Source organism: Microcaecilia unicolor, chromosome 14 (genome assembly GCF_901765095.1).
Source record: "Microcaecilia unicolor chromosome 14, aMicUni1.1, whole genome shotgun sequence".
Lineage (NCBI taxonomy): Eukaryota > Metazoa > Chordata > Amphibia > Gymnophiona > Siphonopidae > Microcaecilia > Microcaecilia unicolor.
In genome coordinates this window covers 33,125,864-33,150,690 of record NC_044044.1, presented here as the reverse complement: position 1 = coordinate 33,150,690, position 24,827 = coordinate 33,125,864, and the positions used below count along the sequence as shown (strand labels likewise).

Genomic DNA, 24,827 nt, shown 5'->3' with positions numbered 1-24,827 from the left:
AAAATACAACATCCATTGCGTCTGTTATCCCTTTACCATGCGTTGCTTTCAAATGTACTGTGGAAAAAGTATGTTTTTAAGGTTTTACGGAAGTGGGTATATGATTCCTCTAATTTAATTACTTTATTTTGCTCTCTGTCATGACCTTAGTTAACGGCGACAGTGTCCTGAATCCATGACACATAGTTACAAACTTTGGTGTAAACTCCAGGATAACCTTCCAGTGCACAGCCGATGCCCCAGGAAACTATACCCTGCAGTTCTCCATCACTGACAACTGGACCACCTGAGTCACCCTGTAGGGAATGAAAAAGCAGAGCATTAATGTTATGATGGGAACCTCACGCCATGTTTGTAGGGAATTCGACAAAAAACTGCATGGGATCACTATAAGAGCTCTTTTAGGACCTGAGGGTGAGGTTACTGGAGGAACTGGGTGAGCTCATTGTCTGCAGGAACTATATTGGGGCATTACAGGACTAAGAGGTCACCTGGGTCAGCTGTATGGAAGGAGGCAGGAAAGAGCAGCTGAAGTCAACACAAAACCCTATGTCCTGACACATATGTATAAGATCCTGCAATCTGTACTTTTAGCCACAGGGTGTCAGGCAGTTTTCAAGGAGTCCATTTACTCAGGCACAAGGCTCTTGAAAATTGCCTCATTATAAATAAGCACAGGAAACAAGTTTGAATATTGTCCAGATAGACATTTTTACAGGAGCACTAGGGAAGTGGGGAGGGAGTATTGAGGTAATCATGAGTTTTATTATCAAAATTCAATGGGGATTCTCAACCCACTCCTTGGGGCATAGTCAGCCAGTTGGATTTTCAGGACATTCACATTGAATATGCATGAGACAGATTTACACACAAAGTAGGCAGTGCATGCAAATGATCTCATGCATATTCAGTGTGGACATTCTGAATACCTGACTGGTTAGGTGTGCCCTGAAGACTGGGATGAGAGCTCCTGGCCTAGAGACCTAAAAGTTGATTGAGGAGACTCAAGGCTGAAAGTTCACCTAAGACAAGGGTGGACAACCACAGTCCTTCGTTGCCAAAAGATTTCCACAATGAATATACATGAGATCTATTTACATATAGAGGAAGCAAATACATCCAATACAATCTCATGCATATTCATTGTACAAATCTTGAAAACCCGACTGGGATTTGGCCATGAAGGACTGGGATTTGGCCACAGGCCCTGGAATCACTGCTAAAGATCTACCTGTTTTCACGCTATCGCTTTCCTCATTTTAAAATAGATTTCATTTAAATCTTATCCTTCTTTACTAAGTGATTAAGGGTTTTACTCTCAGTGAAGAAGACCAGAAATAACCATTCTCTCTCCTTTAATTCTCCCCCTCTCCCTCTCCTGGTTTGGTCCTGGAGGCAGCCTTCACACAGTGTTTGTGCCCTGCCATGATTTACCTGACAAGAGTCCTTCCCTCCCTCAAGGTAGCCGACGCAAACCATGTTTTCTGTGATTTGTCCAGGGTAGGCGTTCTTACACTCTTCGTCTGTGAGGACTGGAGCTACAACGCACTGCAGAAGGTCAGGCTTGTTTACTGCAGAAAGGAACAATATAGGAAAAAAAAAACAACCAAGGAAAGCTCTTCAGTCTCTTTGTAAGTTAGTTACAAAGTGTTCTCCCCACTGAGGAAATACATTCTGCCAGGGCAGTGAGAGGTGGGTGAAATGGGTTTATCCGCTTGGATGAGAAAAGGAAGCAATCTGCAGTACATTAAGGTAGCCACATGGTGGCAAGAGCATGCCACAATGGGAGCCAGCAGCACAGAAAAGGGTGTTCCATCTAGAGGTGATAAGTGACTCCCCCCCCCCCCCCCCCCCCCCACCCACATACACCCCTCACAGCCTAGGTTAAAATTTGCAACTAGATATGTAGACCAAGAGTCATATCTATATCTGTTTCTAGGGGGTTGATGTCCCACTAATTTTCACGTATTCCTCTGCACATCCAGCTAAATCAGAATGACCCTCTGTGGGACTATATAAGGCTTCATTCACAATGATTGGGGGGGGGGGGGGGGGTCCTCCACCTGTATATTTCAACCCCACTCCCATAAAAGTAACACCTCAGTCCAACCTAGACACTGCAGTTGTGGAGCCTGAGCCTGGCCACTGGGTCGCTCTGTGTTTATGTTAATTGAAGATACCCCTTGTCCATCCCAATTAAATGATGACTGAAATTCCTGTACTCCCCCCACCCCCCCCCCCAGTAACCGAAGGAGCAGATGCTGCATCGCTGAACTCAGAAATCAAACCTAGGTCCTCCCACCTGGTCATTAATAAAGCACTAGGTGGGTTGTGCCAAACGTGTATGTGATATTCCAAACAGTAGAACCCCTCGATGTCCTCTGTGCAGGCTGAGCACAAGGATATTAGGCACCCTAGGTTAATCTTAGCTACCCAATTAGACTTCTATTTCACTCTCTCCCCCCCCCCCCCCTTGATATTTTGATAATTAAACCCAACAATCATATCCGTCCAACACCACCCTTCCCAGAATAATCCTGTTTCATTATTATATATCTATATTTATCTAACATGTAATGAAAGTCATTTCGCAAACTTATCTGGATGAATGCTGCCCACCTCACTGGTGGTTTGTTGAGTTTGTGGGGTTGTTTTGCTTTGACTGCAGCTGCCACCTCAGGTAACCACCTCATCTACCTATTGCTTAAGCTGACCCTCCACCTGGGGCCACTATGAAGCTCCATTTCCCTTTTTGCATGATTTTTTTTGTTACATTTGTACCCTGCGCTTTCCCACTCATGGCAGACTCAATGCGGCTTACATATTATATACAGGTACTTATTTGTACCTGGGGCAATGGAGGGTTAAGTGACTTGCCCAGAGTCACAAGGAGCTGCCTGTGCCTGAAGTGGGAATCAAACTCAGTTCCTTAGTTCCCCAGGACCAAAATCCACCAACCTAACCACTAGGCCACTCCTCCACTTTGGGGAGGTGGGGCTTTTCCCATCACTCCCTAGTAGAGATACTCACCACCATTGCTCAGGGTGTTGCCCCAGCCAGAGATGAGACACTGTGCCCCAGGAACTGGACATTGGCTGGGTAAGTTTATGACCTGGACTTGGGGCCCCAGTATGGCTGGGGTGGACAGTTTGATCAACATGATGTCATTGTCCAGGTACCAGGAATTATACTTCGGGTGTTGAATCACCAACGCAGAGTCGATGAACTGCTCTGTGCCTTCCTCAACTTTAATGTCATGTTCTCCCAGTCGCACTTGGATTCTCCTGAAATGAGATAGGAAGGAAGTTAGTGCTGGAGGAGAGCTGCTGACTCTTGTTAGGGATCCATTGTGACACGTCCAACCTCTACTGATGCCTCCAACTTCCATTTGTTTTTTAGAGGTAACCATCTTGCATGGAATCTCTTCATTCCTACCCTTGTCTGACTCTGACCAAGGAGGCATCAAACACTACATCCATGCACATGCTTTATAGCTGGCTCTGATCATCAAGACATCAATATTGTTTTCCTAAACTTATATCACTTGAAAGCCTTCTTCATGGGTTTACATTCAGGAACAGCAGGTATTTTTCTGTCCTGAAGGACTCACAATCTGAGTTTGTACCTGAGGCAATGGAGAGCTAAGTGCCTGGGGTCACAAGAAACTGGAGTAGGATTTGTTCCAGGCTCCCCTGCACTGCTCTAACCACAGTGTTTCCCAAGTCAGTTCTAGAGTACTCCCTTGCCAGTCAGGATTTCAACATATCCACAATGAATATGCATGACATTGATTTGCCTAGACTGCCTCCATTGTTTGCAAATCTCTGTCATGCACATTCATTGGGAATATTCTGAAACCCTGACTGGCAAGGGGGTATTCCAGGACTGACTTCGAAAACACTGGATTAGCCTTTTTTTTTATTTTTTGCTATGTAACATAGATCCTTCTAACTTCTTGTGAAGCTGTTCTAAACCCAGCCACTAGGTGTCACTGTAAGCCCCAGTGCATCTCCACCAGAGACCATGAATGTTTCTTCAGTCACAACCATGACAAGAGAAGCAGGATCCCAGGCATCTCCAGAGGTCAGGAACAACATCTTGGAGAAATAAAACCCCGTGCAAAGCCCTGGGGAATTCATGGACAGAGGACATTGCTTTTTCTGGGCATTGGGTTGGGGTCTCAACCGTAAAAGACTCAAGGATCAGAACTTACGATTTGTAGCAGTGAGCAGCAGACACCACCCAGAGGTTATTGATGAGGGATCCCCCGCAGAAGTGGTAACCAGAGTTCAGGGAGACCTGATAGGGTACCGAACAGGTGTAACCGCCCACGATTTTATCATCATCCTCCAGAGGGAAAGCAACTGAAAAACAAGAGAAATTGAGCTGGATCTAGCTATTTCAAGCACTGCACACTCTCCATTTAGCTGGAATCTCAACTGATAGTTTCCGTCCCTGTGTTCTCTGCATTTCGCTAGAGTCTTTCCTGGTATTTCTAGGACTGGTCCTACCACTAGGCAGAGAAGCCTTTTGCCTATAGTAGCAGAAATTAGGGGGGCAGTGGAGTGGCACAGACATGACCACAGCACAGTGGCTGGCCTTTGTGTACCCATGAATTCAAGAAAGCGTGAGACAAGTACAGAGGTTCTCCAGGGGAGAGAATGGGAGAGAAGATGGCTGGATGGGCCATGTGGTCTTTATCTGCTGTCGTTTTCTCTGTATATGACCTCAAAGTCTTTCGCATTGGAGGAGGCGATACTGAGAAGGCCACGAGTGCATGTGGATGCTCAAACAACAGCAGCAGCGGAATGGAAAAGTGGAGATAACATAACACTTGCAGTTCAAAGCGTGTAACAAAACATCAAAAGCCAGAACAATTCTCTGGGAGGACAGTGAATTTAAAAAAAAACCATTAAACATTAAAATGTATAAACCATTGTGGTATAGAAATTTCTGGGTCCCATTAAACTTTTCTGGTGCTTTTACTCCCTTGTTTTTCTGGTCTGTTTTGGTTTATCTTCCGCCATTTTTTGTGGTTCGTTTGTTTTGATTTTACAGGAGATTTGGACCTTTCTCTTCTGTATAGAAATTTCTGAAAATGCAAAGTCATAATGTTTTTCCTAAAACAAGATCAAAATACCCCAGAAAACTCTTTCCAGTGTCTGGCAGCCTGAAACACCAATGTCATCTCCAATATTCTTAACCTTTTCCTGCCTCTCAAGATGCTGGACATGGTGGGAGTGGGAATGAGATATGATGGATGACTAGGAGAGGGGAAGTTGCACACTACCTTGGGTGAATTTTTTCAAAAAGGCAGTAAATAAATCCTAAGAAATACATGTAAGTAAGAGAAAAGCAGATGCCGGACAACTAAGTGGGGAAGAGAATAAGACATCTGGGGAGGAAGAGAAGAAAAGATGCTGGGCACTGGGAGGAAAGGGATGCTGGACATGGGGGGTGGGGAGTAAACAAGGGAGGGAAGGTGCTGCAAATGGGGTTAGGGGAATAAGCAAGGGAAGGGGAGATATCTGACAACAGAGAAGGGAAGACGCTGAATACAGGTGAGGGGACGTACGACTGAAGGGCCAGCTCTGAGTACTTCCCACGTGTGCACTCTTTGCATTATGCCAGGGTTTCCTCTGCTATTTTTAGCTCATGCATTGTCCTCTGTTTTTTGTTTTCTTTTTCAGTCCCTGGATTCTCTGTATTTTGCCGAGTCTCCTTTGCTATTCCTGTGTTTTACTGGAATCTGTCTTGCTATTTTCATCCCCTGTGCTCTCTGTATTATTCCCCAGCCTTTCCTTGGAGATGTCCAGTGAATCTCCTAAGCCCTTATCCAGTAGGGTTCTGGATGGCAGATGGAAGTGAGTTGGATGTTTTTGGAAAAGAGTGATGGAGATAGAGTCTGAGACAGAGAAAAGACAAAATGGCAGATGAAGGTATGAAAGTGACTTACCAGCTGCTCCCAGAAGAGCGAAAAGCAGGAGACCCTTCATATTCCTGTTCCCGATGTGAAGACAGTGGACCGGTTGTAACTAATTCAGAATATTTATACTGCCGAAGGGACTAATTATTCCTGCCCAGCAGGCTTCCTTCTCAGGGTATTGCAAGATAGACTCATTAGTAACTTTTATCAGTCAAGTATTCTTAGCATCCTGAAGTTAACGAATAATTTTCCTGATGGGACATCTAAGGCCAAAAACTCAGAGATTGCAGGGGCTGAAACTACCATGAGAGAGACCAGCAAAATGCAGAAGGGCAGGGTCTGAATATACCAAGATAGGGTGCAGCAGCTGAAAATACCAGGAGAGACTCCAGTGAATTGTAGAGAGCTTAACATGTTTTTATGGAGAGGGTGGTGGATGCCTGGAGAAGTCCCTGGTGGTCTAGGGGGAAATTGGACAGGAGCGTTGCTTTGGCACAGCAGCGGATGCAATCCAATATGGCTGCCACAACCGGTAGCAACAGCCTCGGTGGGCTTCATTGCTCCTGCCCAATTTCGCCCTAGATTGCCAGGGAAAGCTAGAAAGAGATAAACAAGGGAAGGAAACATAAAGACAAGTAAAAGATGGAAAACCAGTCAGAATAGATGGGGTTTGAAAGTATCGAAAGAGGGTTCAGAGTGGATCTGCAAGGGAAGTGAGTTCCAGAGCACAGGACCAATATAACTGAAAGCAGAGGAACGAGTGACATCCAAGTGAATGGCAGAAGGAGGAGGTAGGGAGAGGAGACCAGCATCAGAGGCCCGGAGTGTGTGAGGGGGAGTGTAGGAAATGAGTAGACATTGTTAATAGTCAGGGGTGTGGGGAAAGTGACCTTTGTAAATGAGGGTCAAAAGTTTGAACTGAATACAAGAGGAAAGAGGCAGCCAGCGTTTAGAGTGAAGGAGAGGAGTAATGTGATCAAATGCGTGGCCATTAGGAAGTAACCGTATGGCTGTAGACTGTACTAACTGAAGACGTTTAACAAGCCGGCATGGAGAGAGTTGCAATAATCCAGACATGTAATGATCATGACATGGTGCAGAGTGCAATAGTGGAGGATGGGAGAAAGGGGTGAACAGAGTGAACACGGTGAAGGGCGTAGAATGAAGAACAGCAGACATTCATTGATTTGAGTCTTGAGTTGATGGTCAACGAGGACACCAAGGACTTTAATAGAAGGTTGATCAATCTGCGGAGCAGGAGGAATGGCCGCAGTGGGGTCAGCAGAGCAAATGACTTTGCATTTTTTAACTTTTCAGCAGACAAAAGGTCCCCAACATTGGCCAGCTTTTCATAATATCACACTGCTGCCTCAGGGGGAATGTGTGATATTGTGATACTGCAAAACACTGATGGACGTTGGGGACCTTTTGTCTCCTGAAAAGGTAAGTGCAAGAGAAGATACTGCTTTTTATATATAAAGAAACATTGAAATAGAAAAAATCATACACAAAGTTATTTAAAATGGATGGTGGAAGTTTTTTTTATGCACTGATGGAAGTCAACAGGCTTAATAGATTCTGTACTGTGAATTACAACTTTAAAGACAAAGGCGAGGGGGGTAACCCTCATGGAGCCACCGGTACAACCCTAGACATCTTTATGGGCAAACTGAATGGGCCACCTGGTCTTTAATTGCTGTTATTCTATTTTACTATGAAAATACCAGGAGACACTCCAGCAAAATGCAGGTGAAACACAGAAATATTGGCCAGGATGGAAGAGGTAGATAGGGGGTCTTGAGGAATTGAGGTGGGAGAAGGGAGCAGGAAGGGGAAAGGATTGAAATGGATATTAGAGACATCTGAACTCCATCACCTTCCCCCACCAGTTGAGCGATGTTGTGATAGCGCTGAAAAACGCCAACTGCAGCCACTTTCATATCTTCCTGTTCCAGCTCCAGTGACTCTCACTGGAGGGTGGCTGAAATCCATAGACCTTGGGCACATTGCCTGACCACCACATGAGTTGAAGGCTGAGCTGCACCTGGGCCAGGACAGTCATGAGCTGTTCTGTGTATGCCAGCTATGCAGAGCACCTTACAGCTTTGGAAGCCATTTTGAAACGGTCTGTTACAAAATTACCCATTTAATATACAGGTTAAAATACACACCTATATTCTCCATACAGATACCTTTAATACGGTGAGTAGTGGTGATCCTGAGAGCAGGTTTAGGGTGAGGTTTAGCTACAGAAACTACAATGTTCCAGACAGATCTGCCTGCAGAGATCCATCAAAGAGACTGCCTACTTCACCCTTCCCCAGCAGGGCCATCCACTGCTGACTACGAAATAAGCGCTTGTAGCAAACGTTCAAGGTGTGTCCATTTCGAGAATTAGATTAATGCCTAATTCTGTGACATAAATTGAACCTAGATATATTGGAAGATCTGTCTGGTCTGTAGTTAATAATGATGACCTCCTGTGAACCCTCCTGGTCCCATCTTTCTTGGACTCTAGGTGACCTCCTGAGATCCCTCCCAGTCTCATCTTTCTCTAACCCTAAATGACCTTCAAAGCTTTGACTCTAGGTGATCTCTTTAGGTCCTTCCAAGCCCCAGCTTTCTTTGATTCTTTGTGGCCTCCTGAGCTTTCTCCCAACCCCTTCTTTCTGTGACTCTTAGTGACCTCCTGAGGTCCTTCCAAACCCCAATCTTTTCTGATTCCACTTTTGAAAATTCCATACTTGTGTCTTATTTTACCCCCCCCCCCCCCCCCCGGACCTAAAAACACTCCCTGGAAAATGCTAGTGTAACCCAGCAAAATGTGCACATGCCTTTAAAGTGTTTATGTGCTTTTAGCTAAATAGAGGGGGGGGGGCAGTTTTCTAAGTGGCCAGTTTATCCATGTAAATTCACTGTTTACCCAAGTAGATCACTCTCTAGGTGGCCATCTGAAGTAAGTTCTAGTCCCACCTTTCTCCATCTCGAAAAGGGAATTCTCACTTGTACACGTAAATATACAGAAAACTGGAATTTATGCACGTAACGAAGCAGCAAATTGACTGGTATTCTGTAAGAACATGTGACATTGCATAAATGGGAGGGGCATGGGTGAGACACAGTAACATAGTAAGTGAGGCAGATAAAGACCTGAACGGTCCATCCAGTCTGCCCAACAGTCTCATTAATTCTCAATTCTACATTGAATCAACAATCAATGTGACATTATATACTTGATCATGGTCTTTGTTGTTTCAGGGACATAGACTGTATAAGTCTTCCCGGCTCTATCCTTATGTTACTTATGGGTGAGACATGGGAGGGGCTGCCACTTCATTTGCAACTTACACATGCCTTTGCTGCATTTATGTGTCTGCAGTTATGCCAGGTCTATGGCTGGTGTAACTGTGACATGTACATGTAAGGTGCACCTGTGTGGGTGACACAAATATATACTATTATTGAACGGGCTCTGACTGCGCGGTAATGAAGTACTTAAAAGAAGGTGCCCACTTATAGGATTACCCCCTAACTGACCTCCTGAAGTTCCTTCCAGACCCATCTTTTTCTGGCTCTAAGTGACCTCCTGAAGTTCCTTCCAGACCCATCTTTTTCGGACTAAGTGACCTCCTGAAGTTCCTTCCAGACCCATCTTTTTCTGGCTCTAAGTGACCTCCTGAAGTTCCTTTCAGACCCATCTTTTTTCAGACTAAGTAACCTCCTGAAGTTCCTTCCGGATCCATCTTTTTCTGGCTCTAAGTGACCTCCTGAAGTTCCTTCCAGACCCATCTTTTTCGGACTAAGTGACCTCCTGAAGTTCCTTCCAGACCCATCTTTTTCTGGCTCTAAGTGACCTCCTGAAGTTCCTTTCAGACCCATCTTTTTTCAGACTAAGTAACCTCCTGAAGTTCCTTCCGGATCCATCTTTTTCTGGCTCTAAGTGACCTCCTGAAGTTCCTTCCAGACCCACCTTTCTCAAACTCTACATGACCCCTTGTAGTTCCTTCCAGGCATAAGAGCCAACTTTTCAAAAATGATTAGAGGTACTAAACTCAGAACAAATTGCCCCTCACTGGACAAAGTGAAGGAGTTTCCTCAATATTGGGGGTGCTCAAGCACCCAGAAAGCTGGCACCTATGCTTCCAGTTCCATCTTCCTCTGAATGTAGAAAACCTCTGGAGATGCCTTCCAATTTTGTTTCTCACTCTAGATGACTTCCTGAATTTCCTTCTACTCCCATCTTTCTAGAACTCTAGATGATATCCTGTGATCTCTTCTTGCCCCTGCTTTCTCTCACTTTAGATGACATCCTGAGGTCTCTTTTTGCCCCTTTTCCTAACTCTTGACAGGCTTCTCAGCAGCTGGTCCATTTTTTTGTTAGCGTTTTGTTGAGGATTATTATTATCTGTTATTATTAGTTATATGAGCAGGACTGTGAGGGTTTGATGACACAGTATATAGATGGACATTTATCTATTGGTTTATTTATTATATATGTTGCTTTGTACTTTGCTTAGATTTTAGGCGAATATAAATTTTAAAAGAAATAACTCTAGATGACAATCCTGAGGTTTCTTCTTGCTCTCACTTTAGATGATCTCCTGAAGCCTTGTATTTCAGAGCGTAAATCAGTGTTTCCTAACCAGTGAGCCTGCAGATCTGATCATGTGTGTCACGAAAAAGACCAGCACCTAACCACAAAAAGAGGCTCTTCACAGTTCGGGAGCTGCTTTTTGAGTCCAGATCACACAGCTTAATTGTGCAGTGCACGAAAGAGAACGTTCTATGATTTATTCTCAATCTGTTGGTCATTAGTTTCATAGAGGGTCCTCTTGGTTTTGTGTTGCTTGACATTAAACATTTGTTCCCCTATTTACCTTCTACAACCCACTCATGGTTTATAAACTTCTATCACATCACCTCTCAGTCGCCTTTCTTCATAAGGGAGGTGATCCATTTTTTTTGTCTCCATTCTCTGAACACTTTCTAGTTGCACTACACACAGTACTCAGTTTTATTGACTTTTTTTTAGCAGCTGTGGCACACTGAATTTAAAATGTCAATACATTACGCACAATGTCTCTTTTCTTGGATGGTGACTCCTAACTCAGAATCCAGACTTTTTAACTTATATATGCATCACTTTGCATTTGCCTGAATTAAATTTCATTTGCCCTTTAGATGCCCAGTCTCCTAGTATCAGAAGATCTTTCTGAAAATCCTCACAATTCTCTGCCATTTCAACAATTGTAAGTATAACTTCGATCACCTCACTCATTACTTTTATCTCCAAATCATTTACAAATATGTCAAACAGCATAGGCCCCAGTACAGACCCTTGGGGCACTCCAATATTGACCCTTTTCCACGTGGATAATTGATCATTCAGTCCTGCTCTCTGTTTTCTGTCTTTCAGCCAGTTTGCGATCCACAAAAGGGCAGGGCTTCCTCGATAAGGCATAAGTCCTGAGGAGTGGGGATTAAGACGCATCATGTAGAGCATGGATAGCCGGACCCTACTTTGTGCGTGACATAAATTGTACAGTTTTGGGTTCTTGCCAGATACTTGTAATCTGGATTGGCCACTGCTGGAAACAGAATACTTGGCTTGATGGACCTTTGGTCTGTCCCAGTATGGCAACACTTATGTACTTAGGATTCTGAATGGAATCTTGCTACTCTTTAGGGTTCTAAATGGAATGTTGCTATACACTGAAATTCTGCATGGAATCTTGTTGTTCTTTAGAATTCTAGAATCTTGCTACTCTTTGGGGTTCTACATGGAATGTTGCCATACACTTTGAAATTCTGCATGGAATCTTGTTACTCTTTAGAATTCTAGAACCTTGCCACTCTTTGGGGTTGTACATGGACTGTTGCTACTCTTTGGGTTTCTGCCAGGTACTTGTGACCTGGATTGGCCACTGATGGAAACAGGACATTGGGCTTGATGGACCTTTGGTCTGTTCCTGTGTGGCAATACTTATGTACTTATGCACTTGGGATTCTAAATGCAATCTTGCTACTCTTTGGGGTTCTACATGGAATGTTGCTACACTTTCAAATTCTGCATGGAATCTTGTTGTTCTTTAGAATTCTAGAATCTTGCTACTCTTTGGGGTTCTGTCAGGTACTTATGACCTGGGTTGGCCGCTGTTGGAAACAGGATACTGGGCTTGATGGACCTTCGGTCTATCCCAGTGTAGCAATACTTATGTACTTGTGTAGACAGCACCTCCTCTGCTACGCTAGCCTTTCACAGTGTTATTATGTGTTTAGATGGCTGTCCATGGCCTTTGACACCATATGCTAACTGCTATTGTGTCTTTAAACTGCTACCCAAAGATCTATATTGTAACATTCTGCATATATATTCGCGTCTCTGCAAATGTAAATACACTAAACTACATTTTGGGATTCTGCCAGATTGTCCACTGTTAGAAATAGGATACTAGGCTTAATGGACTTTTGAACTGGACCCACTGTGGCAATTCTTATGCTCTTCTTATTTTCTCCTGAGGTCGTTCTAGGCACTGTCTTTCTCTAGATAACCTCCTCCCATCTCTAGATGACTTCCCGAGGTCATTTTTCTTTGACTAAGCAACCTCCTGAGCACACTCTTTCACTGAATCTAGGTGACCTCCTGAGCATCCTTCCAGCCCCATCCTTCTGTGACTATAAGCAACCTCCTGAGGATACTCCCAGGCATAGAAAACAGCTCTGTGGGTGCCAGTGGGTTTTGAGCACCCCCTAACCCTTGATCAAGCACCATCATTGCTTCCAGAGGATACTTTGCCAAATCATTTTGAAATGTCAATGCCTGTGTTCTCAAGCCCATCTTTCACTGGCTCTAGAAGCCCTCCTGAAAGTCCCTTTTACCATCGTTCTTTTCTGTGACTTTAGGTGTCCCGCTTTGATCCCTCCTAGTCTTATATTTCTTTGACAGTTGATGGTCTCTTGAAATCCCTTCCTGTCCCAGTCATTAAGAGTGTTTTTGGAAAGCTCTGCATTACTTAACTCTCGAATATTGACCCACACACATCATAAGTAATAACATGAGACGAATAATTAAAGTGAACGCTGTCTGTTTATTCTTGTAAATAGATAAGTACAGGCCTCAGGCTGGACTCCTTGGTCTTAGTTGCTGTTGATGGTACTCGCGATCCAGTTGTTGTAGTTACACACTTTGGTATACACCCCGGGGTAGTTTCTCTGGGCACAGCCAATGCCCCAAGACACGACACCCTGCAGTTGTCCGTTACACACCACAGGGCCACCGGAGTCACCCTAAAAGAGAAGAGAAGAATCTCCGGTCACATTTCCACTGTGCCAGTTCCCTTCACCTCACTATGACTTGGTGATTGACTCCTGGGCCTCTGCTTTAAACCCCACCTGTGTCACTGGGGGGGGGGGGGGGGGGGGGGAGACACATTATCCCCCAGCTACTCAGTTCTAATCCGAGGTCTATATGTGACATTAATGGAATTATCATATCTCTTTGTACCTCCAATCTAATTCCTGGTTTTTGTCATTGATTCTCTTGGGTCTATGTCTCCAAATGGGTTTGGAGGTTATCTCAATTTCTCAGATTCTCTGTGTGGGAACCTCCCTTTACCTCCTGTCTTTCAGCTCTAATCCCCTACAGTTCCAGGTACTCTCTGCATGGGACCCCGTGTTTCAGTTTTAATTATAGCTGACTTTGCTGGTCCCCTTACCTGGCAGGAGTCTTTTCCTCCTTCCAGGAAGCCTGCACAGAACATGTTAGTGGTGATCTGACCGGGGTAGCTGTTGCTACACTGGGAGCTGCTCAGGATGGGAGCATTCAGACACTGCAGGAGGTTTGGATAGTTTGCTGAAGAGAAAGAAAAAAGGAGATCATTAGATTTTCTTGAAAGGAGACCTGTCCTTTCCTGAGGCTGGAGTCAACAGGTGTGGTGATGAAGCAAAGCTAAAGAGGGTCCCTGTTGTTCCTGACAGCACCCCCAAAGATAGCACTGGTACTCACTGCCACTGCTCAGGGTGTTGCCCCAGCCGGAGATCAGACACTGAGTGCCAACGGCGGCACAACCGGAGGGCAGGGCCACAGGCTGCACGTAGGCATTCAGGGTGGCAGCACGAGACAGTTTAATCAACATGATGTCATTGTCCAGAGTGCGGGAGTTGTAACTGGAGTGTCGGATGACTTTAGCCGAATCGATAAACTGCTCTGTGCCCTCTGATGTTGCGATGTTGTGTTCTCCGAGACGCACATTGATACGGCTGCAGGGGAGAGAGACGGGAGACGTGTGGTTAATGCATCAATATACAGTCGCCTACGTATAATGCCATCATACAATCACTGCCAGGGAGACATCGCCCTGAGACACATTTGTGGATAAACAGTCACCAACTACAGAGACACCTCCTTTGGATATACAGTCATTGCCAGGGAGACATCTCCCCTTGTCACACTTGTGGATATACAGTCACTGACTAGAGAGACATCTCCCTGAGACACACGTGTGGATATACAGTCACTGACTAGAGAGACACCTCCTTTAGATATACAGTCACTACTGGGGAGACATCTGCCTGAGACACATACACTAATTGCTTGGATACAAGGTCATTGCATGGGTAGAGTCTTCTGTATAACACGCCGGTGAAGAGACACCTCCCCGCAATACTCTTAGATATACATAGTCACTCTCTGCAGAGATGCTTCCCTTTAACTCCCCTATTGATGTGCAATCGCCCTGTATAAATTCCCCCCTTTTACAGATTGACAACACATGTAAAATTGTCCTGCCAAAAAAGTTATCAAAGTAATACATTTACTGGTAGATAAAGAGAAAGGGGGTAGCTTTCAAAATTTTCTAAAGTATGTTCTAAAGTCTTAACTAAGTAAAAAAAAAACTTCTGTCAAAGCCGCAGGGTAATGCCGACACCAACCCATTCACTTTGAGTTGACTGTGTCGGTATTACCGCACTGGCAGCTGCTAGTCCAGTTTTGTAAAATGTGGTGGTGGTGGTGGTGGGGGGGGGGGGGGGGGGGGGGGGGGAGGTAAATTAGAAAGTGTTACAGAATTCTTGTTTCTTTTTTCTGGAAAATCCTAATCTGTCTGTTCCGGATTTGCAGTAGGTCTCCAGTAGGGTTGGATTCTCTTGTGGACCCTCTGAGGTAGGACAGAATGAGCAGATCATCTCTATGTAGAAGGCATTTGATTTCTGAGTCATTCAGTTTTCATCCCGGGGCTGAGGGAATGTCATTGATTTAGATATGCAAAGGACTGGGGACTCAGGCTATATCCTGGATTTGATATACCGCCTTTCTCTGGGTACAATCGATGTGGTTTCTACATGTATTATAAGCAGGTATTTTCTCTGTCCCTAGTGGGCTCGCAATCCAAGTTTTGTACCTGGGGCAATGGAGGGTTAAGTGACTTGCCCAGAGTCACAAGGAATCAAACCCAGTTTCCCAGGTTCTCAGCTCACTGCACTAACCATTAGGGGCTACGCTTCCAAAATATCCCCATGATTATACAGTCACCGTATGAGAGTCGCTCAACCATAATACAGCCATGGATATAGAGAGACACCTCCCTGCATCCCCATAGATGTAAAGTCACTTAGAAGCTCGGAGACAAGGCGTTAGAGATGTACTTACGACTGATAACAGTGCGCCGCAGACACAACCCACTGGCTGTTAATCAGGGAGCCCCCACAGAAATGATAACCCACGTTCAGAGACACCTGGTAGGGGAGAGCATTTCGGCCACAGGTGTATCCCCCAACAATCTTATCATCATCATCATTCACAGGGAAAGCCACTGAAAAAGAAAGAGAGACATGTGGACACTTCCACAACGGAAAATACCGGAAGAGAATCCAGCAAATTCCAGAGAGCGCAGAGGAGATCCCAGGAAACTGTACAGTAGAGCAGATTCTAACAGAAGACAGAGAACTCATGGCTTGGAAATACTAGAGGGGGTTCCAGTAGCTTTTCTATATCTTAGGAGAAGGTAGTTAAAAATTGGTTTCTTGTCTGGAACTCACCGGCGGCTCCCAGGAAGGCTGCAAGCAGAAGGAACTTCATAATTCTTCTCTGGACTCAGTCTCGCTGTGCAGTTCTTGCTGGAAAAGCTGGTTATAAATACACCTCTAGCCACCCTTATCTGTTTCTTTCAAGGATTTTCTGTTTTCTATTTATCTATCTTATCTGATTCTTATATTCTGCAATATCCATTAAATTCAACGTGGATTGCAATTGTCAAGAGACTTAGATAAATTCTTATGAAACATTTTTCAAATAAGTAAGTTTTCAATGTCCTAGAGTTTAAGTCTCTTATTTTTATCATTGTATTATTATAATTTCTGAGCTTTCCAGAATAGGTTATATTTATCAGGGTAGCCTAATTTGAGCCGTGAGAGAATTTTCACCTGGTAAAATACGCAGTCAAGGCCATCTTGCAGCAAAACAGCCTTAAAACCAGATGTCACCCCAGACCTGTATTTCCTTCTGTAAAACACCAAAATATCTTACCTAACCTTGATGGTTGGGGGTGAGAAGGGACCTATGTGTTTTTTCTGAGGCAGTGAATTTCTGAGGTCGCAAATCCTGCAGTATCCCAAATTGACCTTAAAGAACTGAACTGCTCTGTAGAGGAACTTGGGGGTTGTAAGATGGATTCTGCTGTGAGTTTTACTAGACAAAAGCTCAACTCTTAAATTCAGCCCTTGGAGGGGCAGAATTCTGGTAGCTCAATCTACATATGTTTTGGGTTTGGGGTGATTTTTTTTTCTGTGAATTTTATTTTTTATTTATTTATTTTTTGCTTCCCTGAAGTTACTTGTTCCTATTTCACAATTTTGTCAAATGCTGTCTGGATGTTTCCCATCCTGACCTATTCTTGAGATTGGGCCTCTTGGGTTTGAGAGGAGAATTTTCAGATCCCAAAGGCTGGGCCTGAATTTCTGGCCTTCTGAGAGAATTCTGCAGTTGGTGTTGGTAGTTAGTGAGGTTCCCCAGGGCTCTGTGCTGGGACCGCTGCTTTTTAATATATTTATAAATGACCTAGAGATGGGAGTAACTAGTGAGGTAATTAAATTTGCTGATGACACAAAGTTATTCAAAGTCGTTAAATCGTGGGAGGATTGTGAAAAATTACAAGAGGACCTTATGAGACTGGGAGACTGGGCGTCTAAATGGCAGATGACGTTTAATGTGAGCAAGTGCAAAGTAATGCATGTGGGAAAGAGGAACCCGAATTATAGCTACGTCATGCAAGATTCCACGTTAGGAGTGACGGACCAAGAAAGGGATCTAGGTGTCGTCGTTGATGATACGTTGAAACCTTCTGCTCAGTGTGCTGTGGTGGCTAAGAAAGCAAATAGAATGTTAGGTATTATTAGGAAAGGAATGGAAAACAAAAATGAGGATGTTATAATGCCTTTGTATCGCTCCATGGTGCGACCGCACCTCGAATATTGTGTTCAATTCTGGTCACCGCATCTCAAAAGAGATATAGTGGAATTAGAAAAGGTGCAGAGAAGGGCGACGAAAATGCTAAAGGGGATGGGACGACTTCCCTATGAGGAAAGGCTAAAGCATCTAGGGCTCTTCAGCTTGGAGAAAAGGCGGCTTAGGGGAGATATGATAGAGGTCTATAAAACAATGAGTGGAGTGGAACGGGTAGAAGTGATGCATCTGTTCACGCTTTCCAAAAATACTAGGACTAGGGGGCATGTGATGAAGCTACAATGTAGTAAATTTAAAATGAGTCGGAGAAAATGTTTCTTCACTCAACATATAATTAAACTGTGGAATTCGTTTCCAGCGAATGTGGTAAAGGTGGTTAGCTTAGTGGAGTTTAAAAAAGGTTTGGACGGCTTCCTAAAGGAAAAGTCCATAGACCATTATTAAATGGACTTGGGGAAAATCCACTATTTCTGGGATAAGCAGTATAAAATGTTTTGTACTTTTTTGTGATCTTGCCAGGTATTTGTGACCTGGATTGGCCACTGTTGGAAACAGGATGCTGGGCTTGATGGACCTTTGGTCTTTCCAATTTGCGAAACAAACCCCCCAAATAAGTATACAAGTGTTGCCATACTGGGAAAGGTAAAAAGCGATGGAAGTTTGCCCTCATCTGGAGGGTTCATCACCTAAGAATAAAACTCATAGGCTCTATCAGCACCAGGGAAGAATTCATTTAGGAGTTAAAACACATTAACTTCTTATATCCCCCAAGTATTTCAAATGATTAGTTTATTCACCAAACAGAGTGCTTCCTGTGTCCATTTTTCTGAGTAAATCAGGAGGTGCCAGTGGACTCATCTTCATCAGAAGCTTCCTCCCACCTCTACTCCTGGTTATTTTTCCTGTGGCCCCTCTACAGTTGTCTATGTCGTGTTTGTGTATCAGTGAGACACCTGCATGGGGAAATTGTAACAGTTACACACTGCTCACTCTAAAGTACTTGAAATGTTTGAAATGAGGTGGAACACAGCAAACTAGAGAGAAATCTGAGGAATGGGACCAAAGGAAGTAAAACAGTGCCAAAGGCGGACCAAGAGGTTCTCAGCCTTCTCTGTAGCACTACAATGTAGTGCTACACATATGTTTCAGAAGACAGAGTGCGTTCTGAATGCAAAGTGTATTTCTCCTAGTTAGGGGGGAAGGGGGAGGGGCATAGAAAGTTGGGTACTTACCCTTGTAAGGGGTGGGGGGGGGGGGGGCACAGAGGAAAGAGGTGGAAACATACAGCCTAGCCAGAACATATTTTATAATTCCTTCACCCCTTGCTGCTGGATATGGGGGTCAAGCTGAGGGGGGGGGGGGGGAAGGGAGGAGGAGAAACTAGAGCAAAATGTGCTCTGGTCTTGAATTTTCCAGGCACTTTACCTTCCCATCGTTGCTTCGAAGCGGAAGATGAGGAAGAGGTACACCGAGAAACCCACATCCCCTTCCGTGCTGCGACACCTGTGCCTCCCTCTGCCCCCCTTCCCCCCCACTCCACTATTGAAGCACAGAGCAGCTCAGAGTCACTGTGTCAGAGGATAGAGACCACAGGGGAGGCGAGACCTCGCATTTATTGTATGAGGTTGTAACGCCGTGGGGACTGGGGGGCCACGATGATACACTTCAATGGAGCTGCTTTACAAAAACCTTCACCTCTTTTCATTTCTAGTCACTGGCACTGTGGAGAGAGAACTGAGGGGGAAACTTATGTGTGAATCTCTCTCTCTCTATCCTGCTACATCTCCGATATATTTCTTATCCTCATCCTTCTGTGTAGTATTATATTTGCCATGGAGTTTTTTTGTTGGGGGGGGGGGGGGATTGTACGCTCTTTGAGCAGGGACTGTCTTTCTTCTATGTTTGTGCAGCGCTGCATACGCCTTGTAGCACTATAGAAATGCTAAATAGTAGTAGTAGTAGTAGGGGTGACAGAGTTGGTGAGAGCAGACTTAATTATTAATTTATCTTTCTCATCATTGGTATAGCACTACCAGACATACATGACACTTTACAGACCAATATAATACACAGTCCCTGCTTTTGAGAACTTGCAGTGTAAGAAGACAGACAGACAATTCTTGGGTTCCTTTCTTCTTTTGTTGGGGGGGGGGGGGATAAGCTGTATTTTTTATAGCTCTGCCAATTCTGCAGTTTGCCCTATTTCTGGTGTTAAAGGGAATGTAACATTTAATGCTCCCCAGGAGACGGTGGAGTTCTCACATTCTGCTCATCGGTCCTTCTTCTTCTTGGGTTGGAGACCCTGGTTACAGCACAACGGGGACAATTTCTGAAAGTGCCCATAATGGGGGCAAAGTCCAAGGGCGCCTTAGACCCTCGGTCGTTGCAGACATTTCTACCTGCTTTATGTGTGGGCTTAAGTTTTGCTGGAAAATAACACAAAGTAACATAGTAAATGACGGCAGATAAAGACCTGTACGGTCCAGCCAGTCTGCCCACGTAGGTTTAAAAATAGCATCTCCTAACTGAGCCCTTGCAGTTAAAAGTGAAATTACCAAAAAAATAGCCCCTAGACCACTGTCTCCTGTCATTAGTGGTGGAAAGTGAGCCGGGCGGGGGTCACCAGTGGACACAACTACACTTTCGTATGGTCCCTCACAACGCTGTTAACTAATATGTCCATCCCTATTATATACAGTAAGACCTAGTCTCTACCCTAGAAACAGCACTGCAATTTAAGCTGGTGAGGTTCAGGGCTTCTGTATTCACACACAGGTTTTTCGGCAGCTGTCTTACAGTGTGAACACTGAAAAGCTGTATTTTGGAAATGGAACCAAGCTGACTGTCCTAGGTAGGTGATTACTCTTCCTGTGGTCTGGTTGGGACCTTTTGATGCTTGTTGCTTTATAAAATTAAAACAAAAAAACCTAAGTTAAAGTTGGGGCACCAGTCGCTTGGAGGAGGGGAGGATTGGGAAGAGAACTCTCACAGCTGTGTTCAAGGTGAGAGCGAAACACAAACTTTCCATTCAAGGAATCGAGACACTGTGGGTGCCGTAACTGTTCCTTAATTCTGTACAGTCCCTCCTGCCCCTTTCTCGGCCCTCAGCAGTTCTTGTATCTGTAGCTACTGCCTTTCCCTTCCCTGACCCTCTCTGTCCTCCCTGACTAATGCAGTTTGCTTTGAATTTCCTAATACAAGAAACCCTGGACCATTTTTACCAGAGCAAATGAGTGTTGGGAAAAGCAGTTTTCAAAGACCCCAAGGCAGCTCCCACAGTGTGACGGTATCCTGAAGAATTGGGAATGGTGTCTTCCACTTTCTTTTGTGTGCTGTTTGGACACTTTGTGCATGAATCTTATCTGAACCCCTGCTGTCTTTGTTGTGGGGAGCAGCCCCTCCCCACTCCCCGAGCATGGTTAATCTTTAATGTTCTATTGTGCACAGACTTGGTCCCCTTTTAAGTCAGTAACTGTGCACCGTGTAATAACAGAGAACAGTACTTCGGAAACGGGACCCAGCTTACTGTCTTAGGTAAGGAGTCTTCCTCATTCCCTTTTTAATCAGGCTGCAGGACTTGGCACTGAGGGTCTGGCAGACTCCCAAAAGTTTAGGGAAGTTGAATGTCCCTGGACAGCTTCTTCAACCTCTGGAAGCTCTACCTCCCCCACTCCCACCCCTCTTGCCATGTTTAAAAAGTGCTGTCCAAGGTGCTTGAACAGTCTCTCCAGTGACCCTGAAGATTGGAGAGAACCGATTCCTGTCTGTCTTACTAATATGGAGGATATTAGACACATTTCAGATAGAGCGAGAGAGACAGATGGGAACTGGCAAACAGCTTATTCACAGTTAGCTCTGGGGGCTTCCTCTCCCCCTTTCACTCCTCTGTCATGGCCTCTCCACCGCTGTGGGTTATGATACACCTGTCTAGCATTGTGTTCAAACAATTCCCCTCTCATACTGGGGGATGGCACTGTCCTTATCGTACAAGGTAAGGAAGAGGTAAAGCTTATGAGAGGCACAGGGGATTCTCAACAGGGGGGGGGGGGGCAGAGGGGTAAAGCCTGAGGGGTTATGAGGCTGATCTTCACTAAGCCTCGAAATTACAAGGAGAAAGCAGATAAACCAAGAAAAAGAAAGAGACAGTAAGGAACAGTACTGAATATAAAAATAAACAGATATTTTATTAGACCTGCTCAAGTCATCCGAAAAGGCCAGTTTCAACCAAACGCTGCAGTCTTTTTCATATTTTTACTATGTTGTTTATGATCAGTTATAACCTTGTCATCAAATTTTGTTGCTTTGAGGTTCATCTATATTTTTTTACATTGCAGCTTTCGGGTGAAACATAGTCATATCGGATTTCTTGTGCTTTTAATTTGTCTGTGGTTCTATTAAAACATTTATTTATTTTTATTTTTGTTACATTTGTACCCCGCGCTTTCCCACTCATGGCAGGCTCAATGCGGCTTACATGGGGCAATGGAGGGTCAAGTGACTTGCCCAGAGTCACAAGGAGCTGCCTGTGCCAGGAATCGAACTCAGTTCCTCAGTTCCCCAGGACCAAAGTCCACCACCCTAACCACTAGGCCACTCCTCCTACTGTTCCTTGCTGTTTTTTTTTTTTTTTTTTTGGGGGGGGGGGGGGGGGGGGGGGGGTGTAGAGATGAGATGCTGAAGGTCTTTCTCTGTTTCTGGATAAGGGTTTAGGCTACGTAGCTTAAACCGAAGGACACGATTACATCCAGTCCACTGTGATGACAAACTGTTTTGGAAGCACATTTTTAAACTGACTTAAAGCAGAATAAAATACATTAATAGACAAAATCTCCCTAATTCTAGAAACCTGCATGTCCAAGCTGTGCGTGTAACGTATGGAATGGAGTCAGTTGCATGAATAATGTAACAGAATGATTAGCTCCTAATTGGCACTAATGAAACTGCCATTAGTTGGTATTTCTATAAATCGTGCGCACAGCTGCAGGGCGGGCCAGGCAATCACACACTCGTTATATAGATCAATAGCATATATGTACCTAACTACAGAGAGGTGCAAGCGTTACGCCAGTCATTACATAAGTACATAAGTAATGTCACATTGGGAAAAGACCAAGGGTCCATCAAGCCCAGCATCCTGCCCACGACAGCGGCCAATCCAGGCCAAGGGCACCTGGCAAGCTTCCCAAACGTACATTCTATACATGTGATTCCTGGAACTGAGCTAGTGTAAGAGCTTCTGCCTACAGTCAGGTGCGCAGTAATTCTATAACAGCGATTGGACGTGCAAGTGCCATTACAGAATCTGCACTTAGCGCATCATCCCAGCGCAAGACTTAGGGTGATCTGTGGAGAATCAGCCTCAAAAGGGTGATCTGTGGAGAATCAGCCTCAAAAGATTAAACTCCTTGAGACTCCGCTCAGAGAGACCAGTTCCCTACACTATTTTGGCAGCAGAACCAGACTGACTGTCCTAGGTGAGCTGATGAATTTGTAAAATGCGGAGTGTCCATGACTAGTGGATGTAATGACAAGGTCAGGAAGACATCTGCGGGATAGTTCAGGTACAGGCTGGCAATGGTTTCAAAGACCTTTTCTGGCCCATTCATTCTCTAATTCGATACTCAGATAAGCCACCTTTAAAAAAATATATATATATTATTTTGGAAACATCCTAGGATTCAAGATTATCTGTATCATAACAAGAACTATGTTCCCTCTGCCACCAGCAATCTGCTGAGGAATTTTAGAGTTTTAAAATAATTCATCCTATTGGTCTGTGCTGGAAAAACACAGCCTGAACTTCAAAGTCTATTTCCTCACTGAAGTAATAGAATAACAGTAAGAAAAGGTTTCCGTCTGTTAAGTGTGGGTTCACAGCTTTTTGTAGGAGCAGGTGTCAGTGTGTTCTGGAAGCTACACACAGTACTTTGGTAATGGGACCAAGTTAACAGTCCTAGGTAAGTGCTTAGATTGTTGATTTACCTGAGATAATCCTAAAAACTGTGTGGAAATGCCAGAAAACTGGAGTGAAACATTAAAAGGTCTCTCCCCACACCCTGACAGACACCTCTGTGTGGTCTTCCTCAGGTCATTTTCGGAGAGTGTTGTCCAAGGTGAACAGGACAGTCTCTAAGTCTGAATCTGGGAGGGCTCTGACACCTGTCTGCCTTCTTAATCTGGAGGGTGTTGGAAAACGTTCAGCTAGGAAACAGGCAGAGACAGATGGATGTTGTGGGATGAGAGATATAAAAATAGATACCTTTAGGCCCTGCTTACACAGTTAGCACTGGGGCTTCATTCAGACTCTCCCCCTCATATTTGGCGATGGCACCCTCAGCATTTGGAGGGGGAGGAGTAAACTCTGGCACAGAGGATCCTCAGTGGTCAGAGAGTGAGGGGTGAAGCCCGGGACAGGCACAGAGGATCCTCAGAGGTCAGGGAGTGAGGGGTGAAGCCTGGGACAGGTACAGAGGATCCTCAGTGGTCAGAGAGTGAGGGATGAAGCCTGGGACAGGCACAGAGGATCCTCAGTGGTCAGAGAGTGAGGGGTGAAGCCTGGGACAGGCACAGAGGATCCTCAGTGGTCAGAGAGTGAGGGATGAAGCCTGGGACAGGCACAGAGGATCCTCAGTGGTCAGAGAGTGAGAGGTGAAGCCCGGGACAGGCAGTGAGGGAATGAGGAGTAGTCAGAGGATTCTTGCAGGTGGGGGAGTGAGGGGTAAAGCCTGGAACAAACGGGATCCTCAATGGTAGGGGTGGTGATGGGTGGGGGTGGGGGCGATTGAAGGGATAAAGTCTGAGACTAGGGAGTAGAAAGAATGGGCAGAAATTGCATAGGCTTTGCTTTTGGGTAAGAATTTAGGTTAGTAGCTTGGGACTGTAGGTGGGAAAGGGACTTACTTCCAGTCCACCATGAGTTCAGGACGTGAGGGGTGGGAAGGGGACTTACAGAAGGTATTTTTCAAGTCTTTTTGGAACCTAATTTAAATGATTTGAGCAACATGAAAATATATTAATGGACAGAAAGGGTTAAAGATAGAGAAAGAGTTTTATTGTCTGCTGAGACAGGAAGGAAGGTGGAGGGAGAGATTTGAGTTCTCTCTTCCACACTGTGTTCAGCAAATGTACAGTATTTTGGCAATGGAACGAGACTGACTGTCCTGGGTGAGTTTATGTCTTTAATTGCTACTACCGTAAGAATATTAGAAAAACCAGGTGGAGCTGTGACAAATTTTAGAAGCAGGACAGAAAATCAACATCTCTGGAATGAATTAGGTATAGGGGTCCTATATAGAAGAATATAGCCCTCCATTTCACTGATTCTGTATTAAAATAAACCACTTATTTCATTTAAAAACATTCTTCGTTGCTTCACATTGAATCCAAAACTTTGGCTGTTTCCTCATAAGTTGTTGGGTCATCGGCTGAGGATTTTCAGGGGGG

At 44.6% G+C, this 24,827-nt stretch overlaps 1 protein-coding gene across 1 annotated transcript; it reads right to left on the bottom strand.

Annotated features, from left to right (window-relative positions):
* On the bottom strand, nucleotides 1-16,005 carry LOC115457437 (transmembrane protease serine 9-like). The gene is made up of 10 exons (XM_030186854.1): nucleotides 15,962-16,005; nucleotides 15,573-15,735; nucleotides 13,932-14,185; nucleotides 13,642-13,778; nucleotides 13,066-13,213; nucleotides 5,744-5,905; nucleotides 4,214-4,364; nucleotides 3,031-3,284; nucleotides 1,435-1,571; nucleotides 1-296 (listed from the first exon to the last, which is right to left on the bottom strand). Exons 1-10 carry the CDS (start codon nucleotides 15,999-16,001, stop codon nucleotides 147-149), a joined length of 1,596 nt encoding a protein of 531 aa, XP_030042714.1. The 5' UTR covers nucleotides 16,002-16,005; the 3' UTR covers nucleotides 1-146.
* Between the last annotated feature and the right edge of the window lie 8,822 nt (nucleotides 16,006-24,827).